The 19,966-nt window shown below is 44.1% G+C and overlaps 1 protein-coding gene across 1 annotated transcript in view; it reads right to left on the bottom strand.

Annotated features, from left to right (window-relative positions):
* Positions 1-4,110: 4,110 nt before the first annotated feature.
* The window catches only part of KCNN3 (potassium calcium-activated channel subfamily N member 3), a 174,337-nt gene continuing 158,481 nt past the window's right edge, over positions 4,111-19,966 (bottom strand). The window contains exons 7-8 of the mRNA XM_032154422.2: positions 19,154-19,223; positions 4,111-14,926 (exon numbers count right to left, since the gene is read on the bottom strand). Coding sequence (XP_032010313.1) covers positions 14,630-14,926; positions 19,154-19,223 — 367 coding nt within the window. The 3' untranslated portion in view covers positions 4,111-14,629. The remainder of the gene's footprint in view (positions 14,927-19,153; positions 19,224-19,966) is intronic.

Below are 19,966 nucleotides of genomic sequence, written 5' to 3'. Positions count from 1 at the left end.
TGCCCAGGAGGTTGGTTCTTCTCCACCAGGACTCTTTATGTTGGATATGACAGAAAATTCATCTCCAAATGGTTGCAATATAAAGCAAAGTTACTGGTCCAGGTAATTAGGAGATTCAGTGGCTCCAAGGATATTACCAAGGGGGGGTGTTCTCCAACATCAACAACCAATTCTCTGAGTCTCCAGACAAGAACAGGCATTCAACAATTCAATTCAATTGTGACACTAGCTATGCGGAGTTAGCACGGACCCCACAGGTGAAGGACTCAGTCCCACAAGTCTGCCCTCCACTTCAGATGCCAGTCACAAGTCCTGGCCTCTCATACTCCTGACTGACTGGCTATAAATTAGGGGTTCTCACAACTCCCTCCTCAGGTTCAACAATTTTCTAGAATGGCTCACAGAGCTCATGAACATGTTTTACTTATGTTTATGGATTTGTTTTAAAGGATATAAATGAACAGCCAGGAGAAGAGGCATATAGGGCAAGACCCAGAAGGGCCCCAGTCACAGAAGCTTCTATCCCATTGAGCTGGGGTATGCCACCCTCTTGGCACGTGGATGTGTTCACCAACCTGGAAGTTCTCTAGACTCTTTTGTCTAAGGGTTTTTATGGAGGTTTCATCACACAGGCATGATCAATTTGTTTTGTTTTGTTTTGTTTGTTGAGATAGAGCCTCGCTCTGTTGCCCAGGCTAGAGTGCAGTGGTGCGACCTTAGCTCACTGCATCCTCCGCCTCCCGAGTTCAAGCAATTCTTCTGCCTCGGCCTCCTGAGTAGCTGGGATTACAGGCATGCACCATCATGCCCGGCTAATTTTTGTAGTTTTAGTAGAGATGGGGTTTCACCATGTGAGCTAGGCTGAAGGTTCCAGGTTTCTAATCAGAGCTTGGTCTTTCTGGTGACCAGCTCCAATTTTGGAGCTATCCAGGAGCCCAGCAAGAGTCACCTCATTATAACAAGAAGTGGGTCCTATCACCCAGGAAGTCCCATGGGATTTAGGAGCTCTGTGCCAGGAACAAGGGACAAAGACCCAAAACATATCTCTTATTATGCCACATAATATCCCCATTTCTCTCCTCTCCCCTCTGCCTTTGGTGGTCTTCATCCTCATGTTCCACATGGTGGCCCTCTGTCAACTCCTCCCTCTCCCCTCATCAAATAAAAGGGTTGCAGCAGCTCCTGACCAAGCAGCACCTCACCCTCCTGGGGCAGAGGGTCTTTTCTGGTTGCTCCGGCTCAAGCCCTGGGCTCTGGCGTTCACTTGCTCCCATTGGCCTGATTTGGGCCATGTGCCCATCCCTTGGCTAGGGTGATGAGCTACTCTGATTGTCTTAAGCCTGCCATGGCCCACCAGAGGTCTGGAAGTTGTATTAACCCCACCCAAGTGCATAGTTGGGATGGGGGAAGGGCAAATTCACTAAAGAAAACTCTGCATGCTGTTGGCAGAGAATTGGGGAATGGGTGCTCTAGAGATAGCGAATAAATGTCCTCCACAGTTTTCTCACATCTTATTTCCAAGTATAGAACTGAGAAGGTCAGTTCCTCTTATTGATGATCTGACCATACTTGTCGAGCATTTTCTGAATTAAACTGCCACCAAACAGGGTCCTATGTTCCCAATTTTGTGAATCAAGTAAACATTGCATTGTTGTTATTGGAAAAAGGTCTCTAGGAAATCCTAAGAGTAAATTTGTTAAGATTCCCAAATTCTGAAGTTTAGGATGAGTTATGTATCTACCTTCTCATTCCAAGAGGTGGGAGGTGAGGAGGGTGTTCTAAGAAAGGGCAATTGAATCACAGCTTACAGGCACTTACAGAAGACCTGACATTTCCCTTGATGAGTGACTAGGATGTGGGTGCCCCATTACTGTATGCATTCTTTCTTGAGAAGTACTTGATTGCTTTTAAGTGATACCCCAGTGTTTGAAAGTAGGAAGCAGAAGAGGTTTGGAAAAGCGTTTTACCTAAGTGAAGAGGAAATCGCCTTCAGGTATTGCATGCGTGTTTTCCACCTTTGGTTTTCCAGGGGGGTTGGAATGCATTTTAAGAGATGCTGTTAAGTATGACTTGTTCTCAGAAAAAATAAAGTGTAAATTTCAAATTCATGCTACAAGCAGATTAAGTTAATTTTGGCTAATCTTCATGTATTATTTGCAGTGGTGACTGCAATGAAAATTAATAACCTTGACCATCATTAGCATAATCCACTGTAATGCTGGATATAAAATCACATCATTTTAATAATCGAATTTAATGTTTCCTGACCAGTGGGGGTTCTTGTAGCTTTGCAAGTATTAGCTGTAAATTCTTTAAACTAAACGCAGATAACTTTGAAAATGATCAATGCCTCTGGAATATAAAATGCACTATGAATTATTTTAACCAGTCACAATATGCATATGTTTGTTTTCTTTGAGAGATTGCTAATGTGATGTGCACATTAGCGGTGTATGCGTGTGTTGAAAAGCAGGGGTCTTTTCTTCTTAGCAAACATTTGCAAAATGGATAACCAACTACTTTATGAGGATGAAGCAAGAAAGAGCATGGAGAGGCTGTGGGCAGGCCTCAATTTTCCACATCAACCCAGAAGGCATTCTCAATGTGGCATGAAAAGGTTCCAGTTTACTTTCTGCCCATAATTCCCCATTTGATTCTGGGCAAATCACTTCTCTTGAATCTCTGTCTCCTACGTGTAAGGCAATGGCCATGACCTAGATGAATGCCCCTAACAGGCATGGTCTGCCTTCTCATCTGCATCTGCATACAGTGCCAGCACCTTGTTTTTGACAGCCATACAGATGAGCCTTTTCCTGGATGCCAAGTGGCATTTCTTTTTCCCTCAGATTGCTCTATTCCCGTTGGCCTGCAGGGGGTGTTCTTACTCAGAGTCTCCTGAATTCTGAATTAGCAGAATTGTCCATTTTGGAAAACTGGGCCCACCTTTGAGTTCTAATGTCCTGTTTTTCCAGCTTCCACAGTTAAGCATGACGTAATAATGGATCAAATTTTCTTTATAATAGGAGACAACATTTTATCTAATGGTTAAATATAGTTTGGAAAAGATCAATGCGTATAACATAGCAGGTTACCCAATTTTTGTGTGTTAGATTTAGTGAGTTACCTGCTAGCAAGGACAATGTGTTATGTTTAATTTTAACTTTTTTCGTCTAGTGAAAAATGTCAGAATAGCCCTCCCTCAATCCTCACCCAGAGCTAAGGCCAAAGGAAGACATTACACCCAGACAGACCGTGTGCCAGGAGAAAGCAGCAGCCAGCCAGAGAAATACCGTGTGAGGGAAGAGTAACCTGGCAGCATTGTTTGCCAATGCACGTAGAGCCAGAATGCAGATCAGCACAGTCTCATGGGGCCAGGACTGAAGAGACATGAGGGCAAGATGAAAAGGAATCAAGCTTCGAGTAAATCACCATCTTTACAAAAACCTTACCCCCTCCTACTCTCTTCTCTTCCCCTCTCCTCACCAACTAGGGGGAGGGGAGAGATCCTGAGGAGGGCTGTGCCAAGCTAGGCACTGGTGACCTCACCTCAGCAAGCTCTGGATCAGTGGTGCTCAACTTGGGGCACCCCTTAGAACCACCTGTGGTGCTTCAGTGACATGCCCAGGTGTCACCCATACTCTGCTTCTGAGTCTCCATGGGTTGAGAAGCCTGGCTTGGGGTTTTCAAAAGCTTCTGAGATGAGTCTACTGAGACCCTCTGCTCAGCTAAATGGAAGGAGTGCTGTGTGGAACTGCTTGATACTTTACTTGAACATAGTGGCAAGTTTGCCTTATCACACATCAGTGTGTCTAGATATTCTCATTGATGAACAGCCATTCACCTTAGGAGCGGCTCTCACTCTCTCTAGGTGGTTAAAACTGGGTTTGGTATTAAGGCCTTCCATGTGTCTCCATGTTGGGGGTGCCAATCTCCTGAGTCAACACTACCATGAAAACCACAGCAGTTCTGGCCTTGCTTAAAGAAGCAACCTTTTCCAGGGGACGCTGTTTCCGATCTAAATTAAGATTTCCTCTTTTAAAAAATCTTGCTTTCACAACTATACACGTAGGGAAAGAAGAAGATAAAATTAAAGGAAATCAGTCGCTTGCATTTTTGGTTTTTTGGTTTTAGTCAGTTCTCTTCTTGTTTTTATTTAATGCCATCATATTATATTAGCATATGCCGTAACATTTAAAAATGCCCATTCTCTCCAGCTTCAGTTCAAGAAGGAGTGGGGAAGGCCATAGACTAAGCCCACCTTCAAGGTCACACTTCCATATTTTGCACAGAGAAGAAAATGCAGTCTCCCATCCAGATCCTCAGACCCACACACCAGCCCACCACTCTCATTCCAGATGCCCTAAGCCTGGGTCTGGACACATGTTGTCAATACACATCCTGGATCTTACAAATCCAATGGTGGCCAGTAGTAGAACTGAAGCCTCTAAGTTTTCATTCACTCCTAAAGTGTGCTGAGAAATCCTAGGCTGTTTTTTCCATTTAATTCCTGTAGATGAGTCATTTGCTCCTCAGTTTTCTATGGCCCAATTTTCCCATTGGAATAATGGGAATAATATGTCATCCACCTTACAGGGCGATGACTAATATATTGGCATTTGAGATCCTTAGATGAAAGGTATTATTGTGTATAAGTATAAAGTACTATTATTTAGTAATCACTGAGTTGGTAAATGTATTCATTCATATGGAGTTTTTGGAGGAAGAGCTTTAAGGAATGACAGCAGTAGAAATGCAGCTAGATATATTTTTGAAAACATTTTTTAGGTCTACCAACTTAGAAAAAGTCCCAGATATTACATACTCCTTCTAAAGCACCTAATTTGCATTTTTATTATTATTATTATTATTATTATTATTATTATTATTTGCCTAGAACTACAGAAAAATTTACTGGAAGGAAAGTAAGGGTACAGGGTTTTCAACTTGGGGAAATTCATTTCCCATCCCCTGGCTGCCAAGCCTTCCTACTCACAATTCCACAAATGTGCCTGCAGCTGTGAGGACAGCTGGAGAGATCTGTTGTCTTTCTGGTCACCTCTGACATTTTGCAGTGTCTCTTCTGATTGACACTGTATACAGGGCATGACCTCTCTGACTTGGCCCTGCCTATTATGAAAGTGTCACCATGGGGGCAGGGAGCTAGAGAGATTTAGTTGGTTTAAAGAAGTATAATGTGTCCTTGAGCTTTGAGCACAGCAATGGAAACCTGGCGACTCTTCCTGGAGCTCTAGGGACTTCTAACCAGAGCAAGTTGGTTCATTACAAGCTGTCACACCACAGAAAGAGAAGACCTTTGGCTAAGGTAGAGAAAGGCTGACTCATACAGGCAGTTGTATAACTGTAGACAGGCAGGGCCCATGGAGCTGTGGAGAGTTCACTGGGACTCCTCTGCCTTCTAAGACACAGGTTCCCACCTGATTCAGGGAGAGAGACTTCCCACTAATCCACCTTCTGTGTGTGTTACCAAAAGGAAGCCGTATTTGGAGCTGGTCTAAGCTCCAGCCCCTGCAACTTCATTTGCCTTTCCTTAGGAACACAGTAACAACGCGAACAAAACCACGCAGAGCATGTGAAGACCGGGCCCTTCTGATGCTGATGTGTGGAGAAAACTGGGCACTAGACTGAACAAATTTTTAGCTGTTGCCTTATGGGAACCACAGAAATGGATTGAAATAAAACTTACAAAATCACTTTAACCACTCTTATTTATGCATTACCACCAAGGGAAAACAAAGTCACTGAAACAGAAAAATGTTTTCCAAAGGAAAAATGTTTCCTCTTTGGTGACCTGAGAAAGTTTACCATAACTCCATTCAAAACCTTCAGGCACTTGACTTTTTTTTTTTAATATCCTTTACCTTTTTAATAAAAAGTAAAAAACAAACAAAAAATACATCAATGTTCCGAATAGAACCTCTCTATGTAAAGGTCTCACTAAACAAATAAACATAGGACCAGACAAAAGAAATGGAGCTATGAATAGCAATATGATATATTATGAAGCATTTATATATGTATGTATATATTATATATGAATGTGCGGGTATATGTGTGTGCACCTATGTATGTATAAATCTGTAAATATTTGCCTACATACACGTCACACACACACATACATATTTATACTGACCTCTTTAGATTGAAGTCCAAGGCACTTTTTACAATGAACAGGTTAAAGCCATTAATTTAGAACATAACTGTTTCTGGGTACATATCGAGTTATGGCGCCAATATCAGAATTCACATCTTTCCTTGCCCACCTTGGAGTGTTTCTTGTTGGTGCAATGAATAAGATAATTGGCTTTCAAGGAGATTAGCAATGTTTCTAAATGGTTAAACTAACTTCTCTTGCTAGTTTCCTCTAGGGGAGGGGAGTTCTTACTGGTGAGATGCTGAGTTCCTCAAGGGAAGAATACAAGGATCAAGAAACACAACAATTTCTGTACTATGCTAAGCAGAGACTCCTGTAGCCTTCCAGAGGACCTGCTCTGAGGTTCCACCTGATATTCTGATGGCTCTGCTAGCCTGGTCTTAAAAAAAAAAAAAAAAAAAAAAGACTAAAACTTAGAAACGGGGGCATTGAGGTGGCTCAAGGATATGGAGTGCTATTTAGGTAAGACCAGAAAAAGACTATCTCTTATTGACTTTATTATGTTTGATGTAGACCATCCAAGTTATATAACCTCAAATGGAATTTTAAGATGCATTTTTTTATCCTTATGATCATTCAGGACCTTCACATCTTCAAATAATTCTGTAAATGAGACTCAAGGAAGAAATAGTTTCACTCTGTAATTATTAACGAGGTTGGTTATCACTACGGTGAGGTGAGGCCAGTGCTTATCAATATTTCTGGTGCATACAGGTCACCTGGGGATTTGTCAAAAGGCCAATTCTGATGAAGAAGGTTTGATGTGGGGCCTGAGACTCTGCATTTCTAACAAGCTTACAGATGATGCTAACGCTGCCAGTCTGTGGACCACACTTTGAGTAGCAAGGGTTAGCATATAGCCATGGACTTGAATTACAGTCAAGAGGTCTGCTTTCCCCAAATGATGAATTTGCATTTGTTTCCTTGATTCTAGATGGAATACAACTTTGAGGGGAAAGGTCAGAATATATTTGCTCTTTATAAATGTAAGTCTTAGTCTGAGCAGTGTTAGAAGGAAAAACCAAAAGAAAAAAGCACTTAGTGGGCCAGGCGCAGTGGCTCACTTTGGGAGGCCTAGGCAGGTGGATCATGAGGTCAGGAGATCGAGACCATCCTGGTTAACATGATGAAACCCTGTCTCTACTAAAAATACAAAAAAATTAGCTGGGTGTGGTGGCATGCACCTGTAGTCCCAGCTACTCGGGAGGCTGAGGCAGGAGAATGACCTCAGGAGGTGGAGCTTGCAGTGAGCTGAGATCGCACCACTGAACTCCAGCCTGGGCGACAGAGTAAGACTAAAAGTCTCAAAATAATAATAATAATAATTTTAAAAAAGAAAAAATCATTTAGTAGCAAAAAAAGTTAAGAAATAAATCAATTACCACCAATACATTCATCAGTCAATTGTAAAATTGAAAATAAGCCAGTTTCCATTATCCGGTGAGTAAGTAACCTGATAAAAACAAGTGCCCTGGAGTTCAGATGGCTTCAGTAGAGCTTGGCCTAACATATAACTGAGGAGTAATACAGGCACTGAGAGAATTTAGCTCCATAAAAAGAAAACTTGTGTACAAGTTAGGGCTCAGCTACACAAACAGACTGAAAATGGGCATGTAGACATTTCTCTTTCAAACAGCATGAATACCTAATGTCATTGAGCCCCAAGACTTATATACCCTTAAGCTCATATAAATTGAAATTTGAGGGATTCCAGCCTTTTCCTAGGAAAAAACTTGTTGTTTTGCACTATCTGTAAATCTATGTGAATTTTCAGTGCTTGGGAAGGGGAGAGACACATAGGCTCAGTTAAATCTGCCTAGATGCAACCTGGTTTGCACTTGTACAATATTGCACCAAAGCAACAACAACAAGTGAGGATCCTAGGTGAGAAGAGGCTCACTGATTCTAGAAAACCTTTATTCTGTAACCAAACACATCCTGTTTTCATCTAGAAGTAGTGCCTTAGCCATACGAAGGAGGGAACTGAGAACTTCTACATGTATATCTCAGCTGCTCTGTAGAGAAAGAGGGGTGTAGATTCCATGAGTTGCTTAATTTTGCTATAAAGGACAATACCTCAACGGGAACCCTTTATTTCCTCCCAGCTAGAGGAAGCTAGCAGAAAAGGCAGCCTGGCTCTTTGCTGGCTCTGGCTGTTCATGTCCTGCCAGCTCCTCCCATCATTCCCTTAGGAGCTGGGCTCCATATCCTTGATAAACATGTGGGAACCTTGCTCCCTCAAGGGTATTGCCAATTTAGGAAAGCACATCTGCACACTGGACTCTTGTTGGGCCTTGTGTAGTTTGGAAAGCCAACCCCGGTTTCATGTACATGGAGAAACTCAGAATGCCTAAGATTTTGAGTATTTTAAGTTACAGGAAAACAGGACTCTTTATTATGTCCAATTCTGACATTGTCAAAAGAAAACTGGTTGGCTGAGTTTGAGACTTATATAATTTATGTAATGAGGCCTTTGAATTTATATAGAAAGAGCCTGCACTTTTATTAAACTGGCTTTGCACAGCTACTAAAGGAGTGATGGCTTTTAAAATATCTTCTGAAATGGCTTGATAGAATTTAGGGTAGAATTATTCTTCTAAGCTTGGAATAATGTCCTTTTGTCTCTAATACTCAGGCCTTGGAGAATTAGAATATGGCAGTTCAGTAGGCTGTGGTAGGAGGACCCTTGGTCTGGGTGCCCGGCAATCACTAACAGTGATGTGTACTCAGAAACAGTCATTGGGAGAGCAGGCTGACAGTGGACCTGCTAAACACTAATTTGATACAAAATGTTAATTGAAAGTTACAATATATTTTATATCAATATATTTCATATTTAAAATAAACTGTTATGCTTTCTCCTATTATTAAAAAATAGCAAGCAGTACAGAGGCAAGATGCAAATTCATATTAAAGCTCATCTGATTCTGAATATAAACACTTCAGTTTCTGAGCTTGCCATGAAAATGTTTCCTCCATTAACATCCTGTCATTCTCTTGTTGTTCTCGTGGCCAGTGCAGAATGGAGAGTCTGGGACCAAAATTGAGTTGTTGCGCCATTAAAAAACATCTGATGAAGGTGGATCAGTCCTGGTTGAGATTCAAAAACTGAGACAGTATGATACAGCTAGAGAATGTTGTTTATTCCTTGTCCTTCTTGTGTGAAGCTGGACGTTGGCCGCTTCGATCCGATTCATTCATATATATATATATATATATATATGTACTTTTTCTTTTTGGCTATAAATGTCAACATCTCTTTGGGATCCTAACTGCAGGTTGGAGTTGAATTTTGTGCTTTTCCTCCACCAGCTTGGTTGGTCACGATGTCTCTTTTGCTTGTTTCAACACATAGCCCAGGCCCAAGATTACAGCTTCCAGGATACATTTTTCAGGTGTGTAAACAACTGTCACAGGGCACTTGGCACCTAGATTTGGAGGTCATATGTTGAAGATTTGACAATGATTTTGTTCAGAGGGAACTCCAGTTCACGTTTGGGTGTTTCCAGTAATGGCGTAAGACAAAAAGATCACAGTTATATTTTTTTCTATCTGTATATATGTATATACCATTGCACTGAGTACTTTTTAATAAGCTGTGGTCTGTTTCAATAAAAATCTACATATTACTTGTCTAACAGGAGTTTAACATTAATTTCTATTCATGCAGCCTGGCACAAGCTTTCTACTACCACAAGCAGACAGTTACTATTGCGATCCCTGTAAACTCCTTTCTCAGTGGTGTTAATGATCCCATTTCCATAATGTTTATTTTGGCGGCAGTAGAGAAGGAAAGGATACTGTCTGGGGCATCATCAAGCCCACCGACTGCAAGGGGAGAGAAGGAGTTGTTCGTGCCTACCGGGAAGTAACCAGATAGCTGTCTAAGGTACTGAAATCAAACCCTGCAGAGTCAATAGGGATCCTTCATCTGCTTCTAGCAATTCTTGGGGAAGAAGAATGAATGTAGAAAACTGGGGACATATTTTAGAATTTAAAAACAGTAACTTAAAAAGAGTAGTAACCTACTGGTAGTGCAATGACTTCACAGTATCTCAGTTGTGGTACTGTGATAGGAGCAACACCGTTTGTCCTGGGATGAAACATTGATTCTTAATTTGGAGTGTACTGTTTGTTGAGTTGCACTCTGGAGGAGGAGGAGGAAGGTTCTGGAACTACATGCTAATCCCATATTTCTCCCTGCTGATTTTACGACTATTTAATATGCACTAATTATTTTTTGGTAACTATTGACTGCATTCAAACGTAACATCAAGGTGTGAACTAGATACAGTCAGTCTGGGCTGCTGTTGATGACAAAGGTGATTTCATTTGTTCTCTATTGAAAACGTTGTACTTAAGAATATTAATTATTCTCTTCATTTTAAGTACAGAGAAATTGATGTATTAGGTGCTTATATGAATTGGCCAAAGATGTGGATCCAGTCTTAAGATTTTTATTTATTCTGATTTTGTATGACTAGGTTTCTTCTTTTCCATGATTGTTTATTCACAAGGAAATTATAAAAATTTAAGGGGGAAATCCCCTAATATATTAAAATCATTACTTCTTCAATGCTCTTCCTTCTTGGCTTTTAATAATAACAATAGCTTGTACATGCTCAGCGCTTGGAATTTACTTTTGCGTACATTTTCTATATCTCCTAATTCACAAGATTGTTGTTCTACCACTGGCCCCTGCTGAGGTCGGTCAGTGGTGACTTGGGGCCTTCCCCCTCTTGTTCTTTTGGATTGTATTAAGCACTTCTAGAGACATGATGTCATGAAGTTACGTATTAGGAAGATGGCAAGAGCAGTTCATAGACACTCGATGACAATTTATTGATGATGATCATATATATGTGGCCTTTGATCCAAAGGTGAAGACTTTTATTTGGACTTCAATCTAAGGAGGAGTGAGCCCCTAGTCTGGTGTAATTTACCAACTAATGCTATGTCCTGAAATTCCACTGAGATTAGTGGTCGTAAAGTATCACAGTACATCCCTGACTTTACAGTACACGAAGCTATAATATGGCTTAAGCAATGGCGGGGGTGGGGGTGGCTCTGTATTTCTAATTCAAGTGTCTAGATATTTTAGGAATATTAGAGTGATTTTACCTGTCACTGAGTTGTCAGAAAGATTATAGTAGGGGATCTGCCATTGGGTCAGTCCTCTAGGAGTGGGCAGATCTTGATCAGTACAGTATTGGAGTGAGGTTACATAATTAATAGTTTTTGCATATAGCCGATTTTTTTTTTTTTTCGAGACGGAGTCTTGCTCAGTCACCCAAGCCGGAGTGCAATGGCACGATCTCGGCTCACTGCAACCTCCACTTCCAGGGTTCAAGTGATTCTCCTGCCGCAGCCTCCCAAGTAGCTGGGACTATAGGTGCCCACCACCACACCCAGCTAATTTTTGTATTTTTAGTAGAAATGGGGTTTTGCCATTTTGGCCAGGCTGGTCTTGAACTCCTGACCTCAGGTGATCCTCTTGCCTTGCCCAAAGTCCTGGGATTACAGGCGTGAGCCACCGCACCTGGCTATGTATACCAGATTCTTGAGCAGATAATTAAACCTCCTCCACCACAAAACTTGAAAATAAGGTACATGAAGGCATGACATGAGAATCCACCTGCCCCTTTTCCCATCTGACTGTGATGCTGAGGTGTGGTGGAATTAGCCAAAAGATGTAGGAAGAAAACTTGGGTGAGCTACACCCAGAATAATTAATACTTAAGTCATCAAGGGTTGATTGTACTTGCAGGAGAACGGGTAACTTTCCCACATAAAGCTGAAATGCTAGCACAGAGAAATAGCCTTCCATTTGCTATTACAGGACCAATGTGCAGGTTCGATCACTTTTTTTTGAAGCATTTTCTTTTGCCAAGAATAAAAATCATGTATAGCTATTGCACTACCAATAGGTCAATTCATGCTACAAATGTCCATGTGTTTCTAGGATGCCAGTGGCTACTGCTACCAGTAATAACTCCAATCACTCCCTTGACTAGTGTTGCTAGTTTGGTCTTTAGGGTTTACCTAAGTGAGAGCATCAATGATGGGTTAAAGAAGAATTATTTGCAGACCACAATGAATAAATCACAGTCTGTGCACACTTTTGGCCAGGAAGAGTGGCAGTGGAATCTTGCATGTCATTTGGTTGAAATTAAGACTAAATCTCTATATGTGCACACACCCACACTCACACCCACACGCACACATATCACAGGGTTACAGCAGAATGAAAACGGTGAGTAGGAATCACTAGTTGAAGGCTGTAGGTTTAAATGATCAGGATTGGCACACTCAGATCAGCCCACCGGTGGTCTTCGCTTTGTGAAATGGAACTAATGCCACAAGGAAACTGCATGGTTATTTCATCTGTTTACACATCTGCTTATATGTTCAGCTGAACTGTCACTGAAAACAGGAGCACCATTCTTGGGACGTGAAACAAGGAGGAGGGGAAACGTTCAGATAATCAACAGTTAAAAGAACAAGTAAAAAAATAAGCCAACAGCAGGTGTGGCATCTCTGGTATGCAAAACAACTAATGAAAGTGTTCAAAGGAATTATCAAGGCAAGCCATTAAGACTATAAACCATCAAAAGAGCAGCAGCAATAGCAAGAGAGAAAGAAGAGGTTTAGCAAGAGACTAGATATTCCTGAAAAAGTGGCCTTGGCTCTACAATTGTCTACCTTGTGCTGTCCTTAGAAGAACAGGCCTAGTGCTACAGAAGAAAAATCTCCATGCCAAGCCACTGCCTTCAGGATGGTGATGATGTCTTCTTACAAAAGTAAACCCAAGATGACAACCACAAGCAAAAAAATCACTCTTTTGTTTTACCATCAACAGATGAAATAGTCCATACAGTGCCATTCAATTTCCCACAGGCAGAAACCAAAGTCCTCAGAATGAGAAAGTCATGGTTTTCATGTCACAAATGTTACGTGTGGTCAGATTATGGAGCAATGAAAACATTTTTCTGTGCCTCTCACTACACTAAATCTTGACGTTTCTGAAGTCTCTTGGAGTTTGAGATGTATTGGAATAGTTTTTCGCACCAAGATTAACATGGCACAGTAGGAACAGGCTACTGACAAATCCATGTCCATTTACCTTACCTACAAGGTTCCCTAAGGGTTCCCTTTATTCTCACCATATTTCATTTTGAGATGACTTAAGGTCAGGTAGAAGGGACCACATGGGCCACTCTTCATCACTTCTCCTCCTAGCTCAGAGGCTCACAAGTGAGGCACTTGGCCTTTTTGCACTCCTAACATCTGGTGCTGGAAACCTGTTGCTGGATAAATACAGCTCAGCAAATCCCCAAACCATATTTCTATTCACTAAGGTGTTATTGGATTGCTCCTGTTTGTGCATGTCTGCACACACACGCCCAATTCCTTGTCCTCTCCCTCCACACATACAGACATACACCTGGTCATGTGGTCCATCAAAACACAGCTTGTTTGGATGGAAGAAGAAAACTCTGCAGATGTTGTTATTTTTAGAAGCCTGCTTATCCCTCCTGAATGCCAACAATTTTGGCTTGGCATCCATTTCAAATCAAGCAAGGTGCATATCCAGGACAAAGCAATGTGCATTATGTCTGAAGGGATCCGCATCTTCAGTGAAACTCAGAATGTGGCCAGAACTAGCTAACTACCTGAACTGAAGCACCCCACGTTCAGATTCAGACCAACTCAACACACATGTAAGGGGTGCCTATCGTATGCAGGGTAAGGTGTCAAGTCCCTTTTTATTTGGATTAAGCTCAAATAAGAAAGGACCTGAACTGAATGTGGGATGTGTATGTGTGTACATGTACACGTTTGCAAACACACAGATTTATGTGGGTATTAATATCAAGTGGAAAATCTGGCTTTTTATTTGTCTGTGTCTTTTTTTTTTTTCTCAGTCTGATTTGGGTATATCTGTTTTGGCAAGTTGTGGGCAGCTCTCTTTTACTTTTGTCAGCCAGAGGCTTCCGTAGACAAAAGGAAAGGAGAGAGGTGTGTTCAAAGACCCCCATGGCGAGGAGCCCATCCCCCAAGCCTGACACGACCCTCCCTCCCAGTGGACCCCTCTTCTGGACTGGCTTCGCCGTTGGCTACTTCAGTGCATCTGACCCCCACCCCCCGCGTGAAGACCTGAGATTGAGCGTGGATTTCTGTTCTCCACCAACTCTGCAGCAAGGGCCCTGCCAGAGGCGTCGCTTCCTGTCATCTCCTCTTCCCGCTCCCAAGTAGAGGCACCTAAACAGAGATTAGATTTCTGGTTTCAAGGCATGTCGGACCAAGCACGCTGAATGAACATGAGTTAGTTAATTAGCTCGGTCTCTCTTCTTTCCGTTCCCTGGTCTGAATGTTCCTTGATGGCAAAGTGACCAGGAGAGAGTTGATTTGCATCTTAAGACCTATGGGTAATGCTTCTGGAGTGGGGAGATTTATTTAGCAACTGCTTGAACTTGTGTACGGGGTCGGGAAGGAGGTGGAGCTGACCCCAATGGGGCTATCGGAGATTGGGGTGTGGGTGGTGCCCACTGCCACGCTGACACCCCGGGCCTCGATGATGGCAGACAGGAGCTGCTGCTGCTGCTGGCGCAGGGTGTCGGCGATGAGCAGCGGCAGGGAGTTGAAGCTGGCGGTGAGATGCTCCAGCTTCGACTCCAGGCTGCCAATCTGCTTCTCCAGGTCTTCGCTCCGGTCATTGAGTTCTGTGATTAAGTCATACATGACATTCTGCATCTGTGTGGAGAGAGAGAGGCAAGAGACAGGGAGATGACAGGTCATCACAGAGGAATCTGCAATGGGAGAAATGAAACGCCCTCCACAGTATGACAGGAGCCACTTCCACACCAGCTGATCTGGTCAAGGAAGGATACAGGCTTCTTTCCTGGGGACGGGGATGCTGAAGTGTGCACATTTTTGTTTTCTTATTACAAAAGTAATGAGCATTAATGACAGCATTTTATTAGAAAATATGCACCAAGTGGGAAAAAGTGGCCCTTTTTTTTTTTTTTTCTTAAATAAAGTGAGTCTCTAAACTGTCTCGTGTTCTCACAGGGCCACAACCTCTCAGCTCACATGGCTGCTGGCATCTAATGATTCCAGAGAAGACGCTGGTGGGGAATGGACAGTGCAGTGGGTGTATAATTAGTAGGCCGGGGCTCAAGTACACATCTGCAGCTCACTTCCAGTGTGCCCTCTGCCAGGCGCCTGGCCTCTCTCAATCTCGGTTGCCTTATAAAATTGGAGTTAATAATAACTATACACAGTTAGGAGTTATTGCACATCTCCCAAACTCTATTTTAACACAGCAGACAGGATGTAAAGTGAATGAACTCTCAGGCACAATGCTTAGCCAAAGGGGGCTGCCTTGCTGAGGTGTGGCCCTTCCCCTGACTGATCCACAATGTCTCAGGGTGGGACATCCCTGAAGGGCCACTCTGAAGGGCTGAGGTCTTTGTTGACTGTATCACAGTTCAAACCCTCCCTCTGACCAATCCTGCCCTCACTCCTCGGCAGGGGTCCTGAGGGTGCTCCCCTCAGAGCTCCCCAGTACCCCTCCTGCACTCAGCACTGACTCCCCGTGTTCCAGGGGTGCCGGCTGATTACCAGTGCTCCTTCCCCAACATCCTGTGGCCCCCTTGTTGGTCTGCAGAGTCCCAGTCTATGCAACAGATATTTTTCTCCCAGCAAATTAGCAAATGCCATCTTGGCTGTGTACATCAGACTTGGGAACAAGATTCACAAGCGTCTTCAGCCTCCCATGCGTCAGGGAGTGAGGCTCCTGGGGCGGCAATGCAGAGAGCCAGGCCGGTGGTTGCTTGGTCATCCCTGAGGTACTGTGGCTCTTTGGGTTTCTGATGATCTGCCAGTGACACCCCAGTCCTATTTCATGTGAAATTTCAGGTTACTCTAGGAAGATATGGAAATGGTTTATGCTCCAGGGACCAAAGCAGCAGCAAGTAAGGTGAGAGGAAAAAAGAGGAGTAAAAGAAGACGTGAGAAGCCAGAGACGAATGAAGGGGAACAGGGGCGCAAAATGCAGTGAGGCCTCCCAAGCAGACTCCAGGCCCCATGAGGAAATTCACTGGGGCAGCATAAGGAAAGGTCACAAGGTGGCATGGAGATGGCCCCGCTCCCATGAGCTCTGCTGTTGCCAAAGCAGGACACCGTGTTGTGGATGCCCTTGCAGGACAGGGCGACTTTAGAAGTGAAAGTACTCCCTTTATTAATCAACATGACAGAACCTCCTCAAGGCGCACATTCTTCGCGGAATGTGCAACATCACCCATTTCATTTGACCGCAGGGGCACCCTGATGAGCTCTGGACTCAGAGTCCAGGACCCTGGGTTGTGGCCCCCGTGCTGGTGCTCACCAACTGCCTGACCGTGGGATGGTCACTTTGTTCCTTTGGATCTTGGTTTCCTCATCTATATTGATAATCAGAACTACCATTTGCAAAACCTTTACAGTTTACAAAGCATTTTCACAGATATCATCTTATTCGATCACCTGAGCCTCCGATGGTAGGAATTATTTTTATATTTCAATTGAAGTAATTGAAGCAATCGGGGAAAGACTCCAAGCCCTCCCAGCTCTGCCAGCCTATAGGACAGCAATTCAATACAGACATAATATGTGGAGGCCACATGCCATATTCTTAATTTAGAGAGGAGCAAAGGGCAGGAGTGGGAAGGCGCTGAGTTGGGAGGCTACAGCACAAAGACAGAAAAGAGAGAGAACACGGCGTTATTGTCTCTCCCTGTTCCATTGCTTGGTGACAGGATGCCAGGGGGAATATGGACCAGTGTGAAGTGTGCTAAGCTGCTGCCAGGACCTTGGATGAGTCTCCTCGGGGGGGAAAGACAAAGACTGGGTGAATGGCAGAGTTCATCTCCTCCTCAGCTCTCCCCACGGGGGTTCTGCAGATTTTTCCCTTAACCCTTTCCTGCACACTCTTTCTTTCCAGGTAACTTGCTCCTGGGGTATTTACGGCTTAGTTCCCCCACCCAATTCACAGGAGTGTCTTTCCAGTTCACTGAGGGGTTCACTTCACCCGGTCTGCTCTGTGGGCCCCATCTCTCCAAAAGGCCGTGGGTGGCACTGCAGAAATGCAGGCTTGAAAGTTTGGTTTGCCTGATGTCCCCAGGGAACATCAGTCACAGCGTGTCCTGCAAGGTGAGAGGAGAGACAGGAAACACTGCTACTCATGGAAGAAACATCCTGGGGCGTCTTGTTGGGCTATTCCTGAAGCTCACAGGTGGGCCCCTAGCCCTGTTTGCTCCACATGACCCTCTTCCTGGCCAATGCTGATTGGTCCCAGGGTGGATAAGTGGCCCAAATTGGCCAATCATTTCCTCTCTTCTGAGAATTTAGAATTAAGACTAGTAGGGGGCCAATTAGTCTTTACCCGTGGCTAAAACTATCATATGTACTCTCTGAATTGGAGCCTGTTACAGTCTGTCATGGGGACAGGAGGCAGAGAGGGAGAGAAAGAGAGGAAGAGAGAGGGAGAGGAAGAGAGAGACAGGGAGAGGGAGAGGAAGAGAGAGACAGGGAGAGGGAGAGAGAACTGAAGCAGTCACTTGAACAGAAGGACAGAGAAGAAATGGTGAGAGACTTCCTGGCTGTGGGGGCTGCCTAGGTCTAGTTCAAGTCATTTCCTTCCTGCAGTCTGGCCACATGTCTCCTTTGAGGTTTTGCCTGGAATGAGACTCCCTTATATCCTTAGAATAGATTTCTCCATTTTTAAACCTGGTTCCAGCGGGTTTCTGATATTAAAACCAACACACCCAAAAACCTGAGGGAGTTCTCTCCTGTAGGCCCACGTTCCACTCCCACCCCGGGCTCCTAGGAACCACCCTGCACTCCACGTGAACGCCCTTCTCCAAAGGCACGTGGGCCTGGAGGCTTCTCCCCAAATGTGCCAAGCCACTCACTCCCCGATTGAAGCCCTCACAGGTTTAGGAGGCCCTTTCTTTGGTTCAATCCCTTTATTAAACAAGGCACCTGCATGTGGCACAACAACTAGTGATTTCTCTGATTGCACTCGTTTCAAAGGCTGCTTAATGCGCCTGAGGGAGTTTCTCTTGCTTACCCAGGGAATGTGTTCCATTATGATAATTGACATCTGCTGGAATGTTCTGCCAGCCTGGCCCTGGGCTGTATACTTAATATACAATTCCTATCAAGAGGCAATAAGGAGAGGGGGCTAAGGAGGGGAGGCCCTTTCTTCAGTGGCACCAACTCTCAGCTCTGTCAGCAGTGCGGCCTTCAGCTCCCTCACCTGGGTGATTTGCAGGAGGAGAGAGTTTCTTTACAGTATTTATGGCAGCTCAGGGCCAGAAACAGAGTGGCAGAGTGATGGCGAGCCTTACGGCGTAGGGCTCGCAGAAGAGGGCTCTCTTTTTGGGTATCTTCACGTTCCTTGTAGGCTATCTGCCTCTTGAGAAGTAAAGAAATGCACCCCCCCCACACACACCACTGCCACCAATTTGAGGCCAGAAAAACTAGTTGGTGAGGACTGGAGGATGCACAAAAATGAACTTCCAAGTATTACAGCAAACCGGTGTGACCTGGGCAGTTAGTATGGCCATCGTTACCGTCTGGTCCTTGCTAGCATGCTTCACAGCCGTGCAAACTCAAGCCCAACCTCAGAAGTCCCTCAATGTGCAGCTCATAAAATGACACGGAAAAGGTTTAGTCAGCTCATTGATTTCACGCAAAGACACACCTGAGCGATTTCACTTAAGAAACAAACACCAAGTTTTAAAAGACCACAAGACATACCGGTAGATTGCAAATGGAACAAACTTGAGCCTAGGTATTTTTGAACCAAGCAGAAATTTTTCTTTGCTTGCCTGGTCCCGCGCTGTCCAGTGCGAACCCAGCCAGGACTCACAGGTGAGCCTGAGAAGATTCAGTGTCTGCGTATTCTAGGGGATGTCTCCAGATGCTGCCACTCACCTTGGAAAGGTCCACCAGGGTGTTGGCTTGGTCACTTAGCTTCCTCTGTTCCATCTTGACGCTCCTCAACCTGTGGGGAAGAATGGTAACAGGCAAGCCCTTCAAGTCCATTCAAAGGTTTAGCCCCACCAGCAGATCCTCCAGCCCTACCACTGCCTCTGATTTTGGAACCCAGTATGGGGACCGTGAACCTGGGGAACAACTGAGGCTTTTACTTTCCAGGGGCTTGTCACATCCCCCCAGAAAGCAAACTCTTGTCTTCACGCATGCTCACCTTCAGTCACTGGTTTCTTGCTATTCCCAGATCATTTCCCTGCCTCTATGCCTGGGCTGCGCCTTCCATGTTGAGTGCCTTATTCTGAAATTTTCAGGGGTTCCCCAAACCTGTCCATCAGAATAAGTGTTTTCATCCTTTGCTTTTCCACTATACTTTTAAAAACTCCTCCATCACAGAAAGCATCAGCCACGGTTTGTTTTGATTTGAGTTGCAATGCATGGTGTGTGTGTGTGTGCGTGTGTGCTCTGTGTGAGTGTGGTGTGTGTTCTGTGCGTGGCATGTGTGTGGATTTTGTGTGTGGTTTGTGTAGTGTGTTATGTGTGTTGTGTGCGTGTGTGTGGGGGGGTGTGTGTGTGGTGTGTGTTTGGGGGCAGTGGTGTGTGTGTGGTTTGTGTGTGTGGTGTGTGTGTGGGGGCATGTGGTGTGTGTGGTTTGTGTGTGTGTGGTATGGTGTTTGTGTGTGTTGTGTGTGGTGTGTGTATGGGGTGTGTGTGATGTGTGTGTGGTGTGTGTATGGGGTGTGTGTGGTGTGTGTG

This window comes from Hylobates moloch, unplaced genomic scaffold, assembly GCF_009828535.3.
Source record: "Hylobates moloch isolate HMO894 unplaced genomic scaffold, HMol_V3 SCAFFOLD_5, whole genome shotgun sequence".
NCBI classification, from domain to species: Eukaryota; Metazoa; Chordata; class Mammalia; order Primates; family Hylobatidae; genus Hylobates; species Hylobates moloch.
This window is presented reverse-complemented; position numbering and strand designations above follow the sequence as displayed.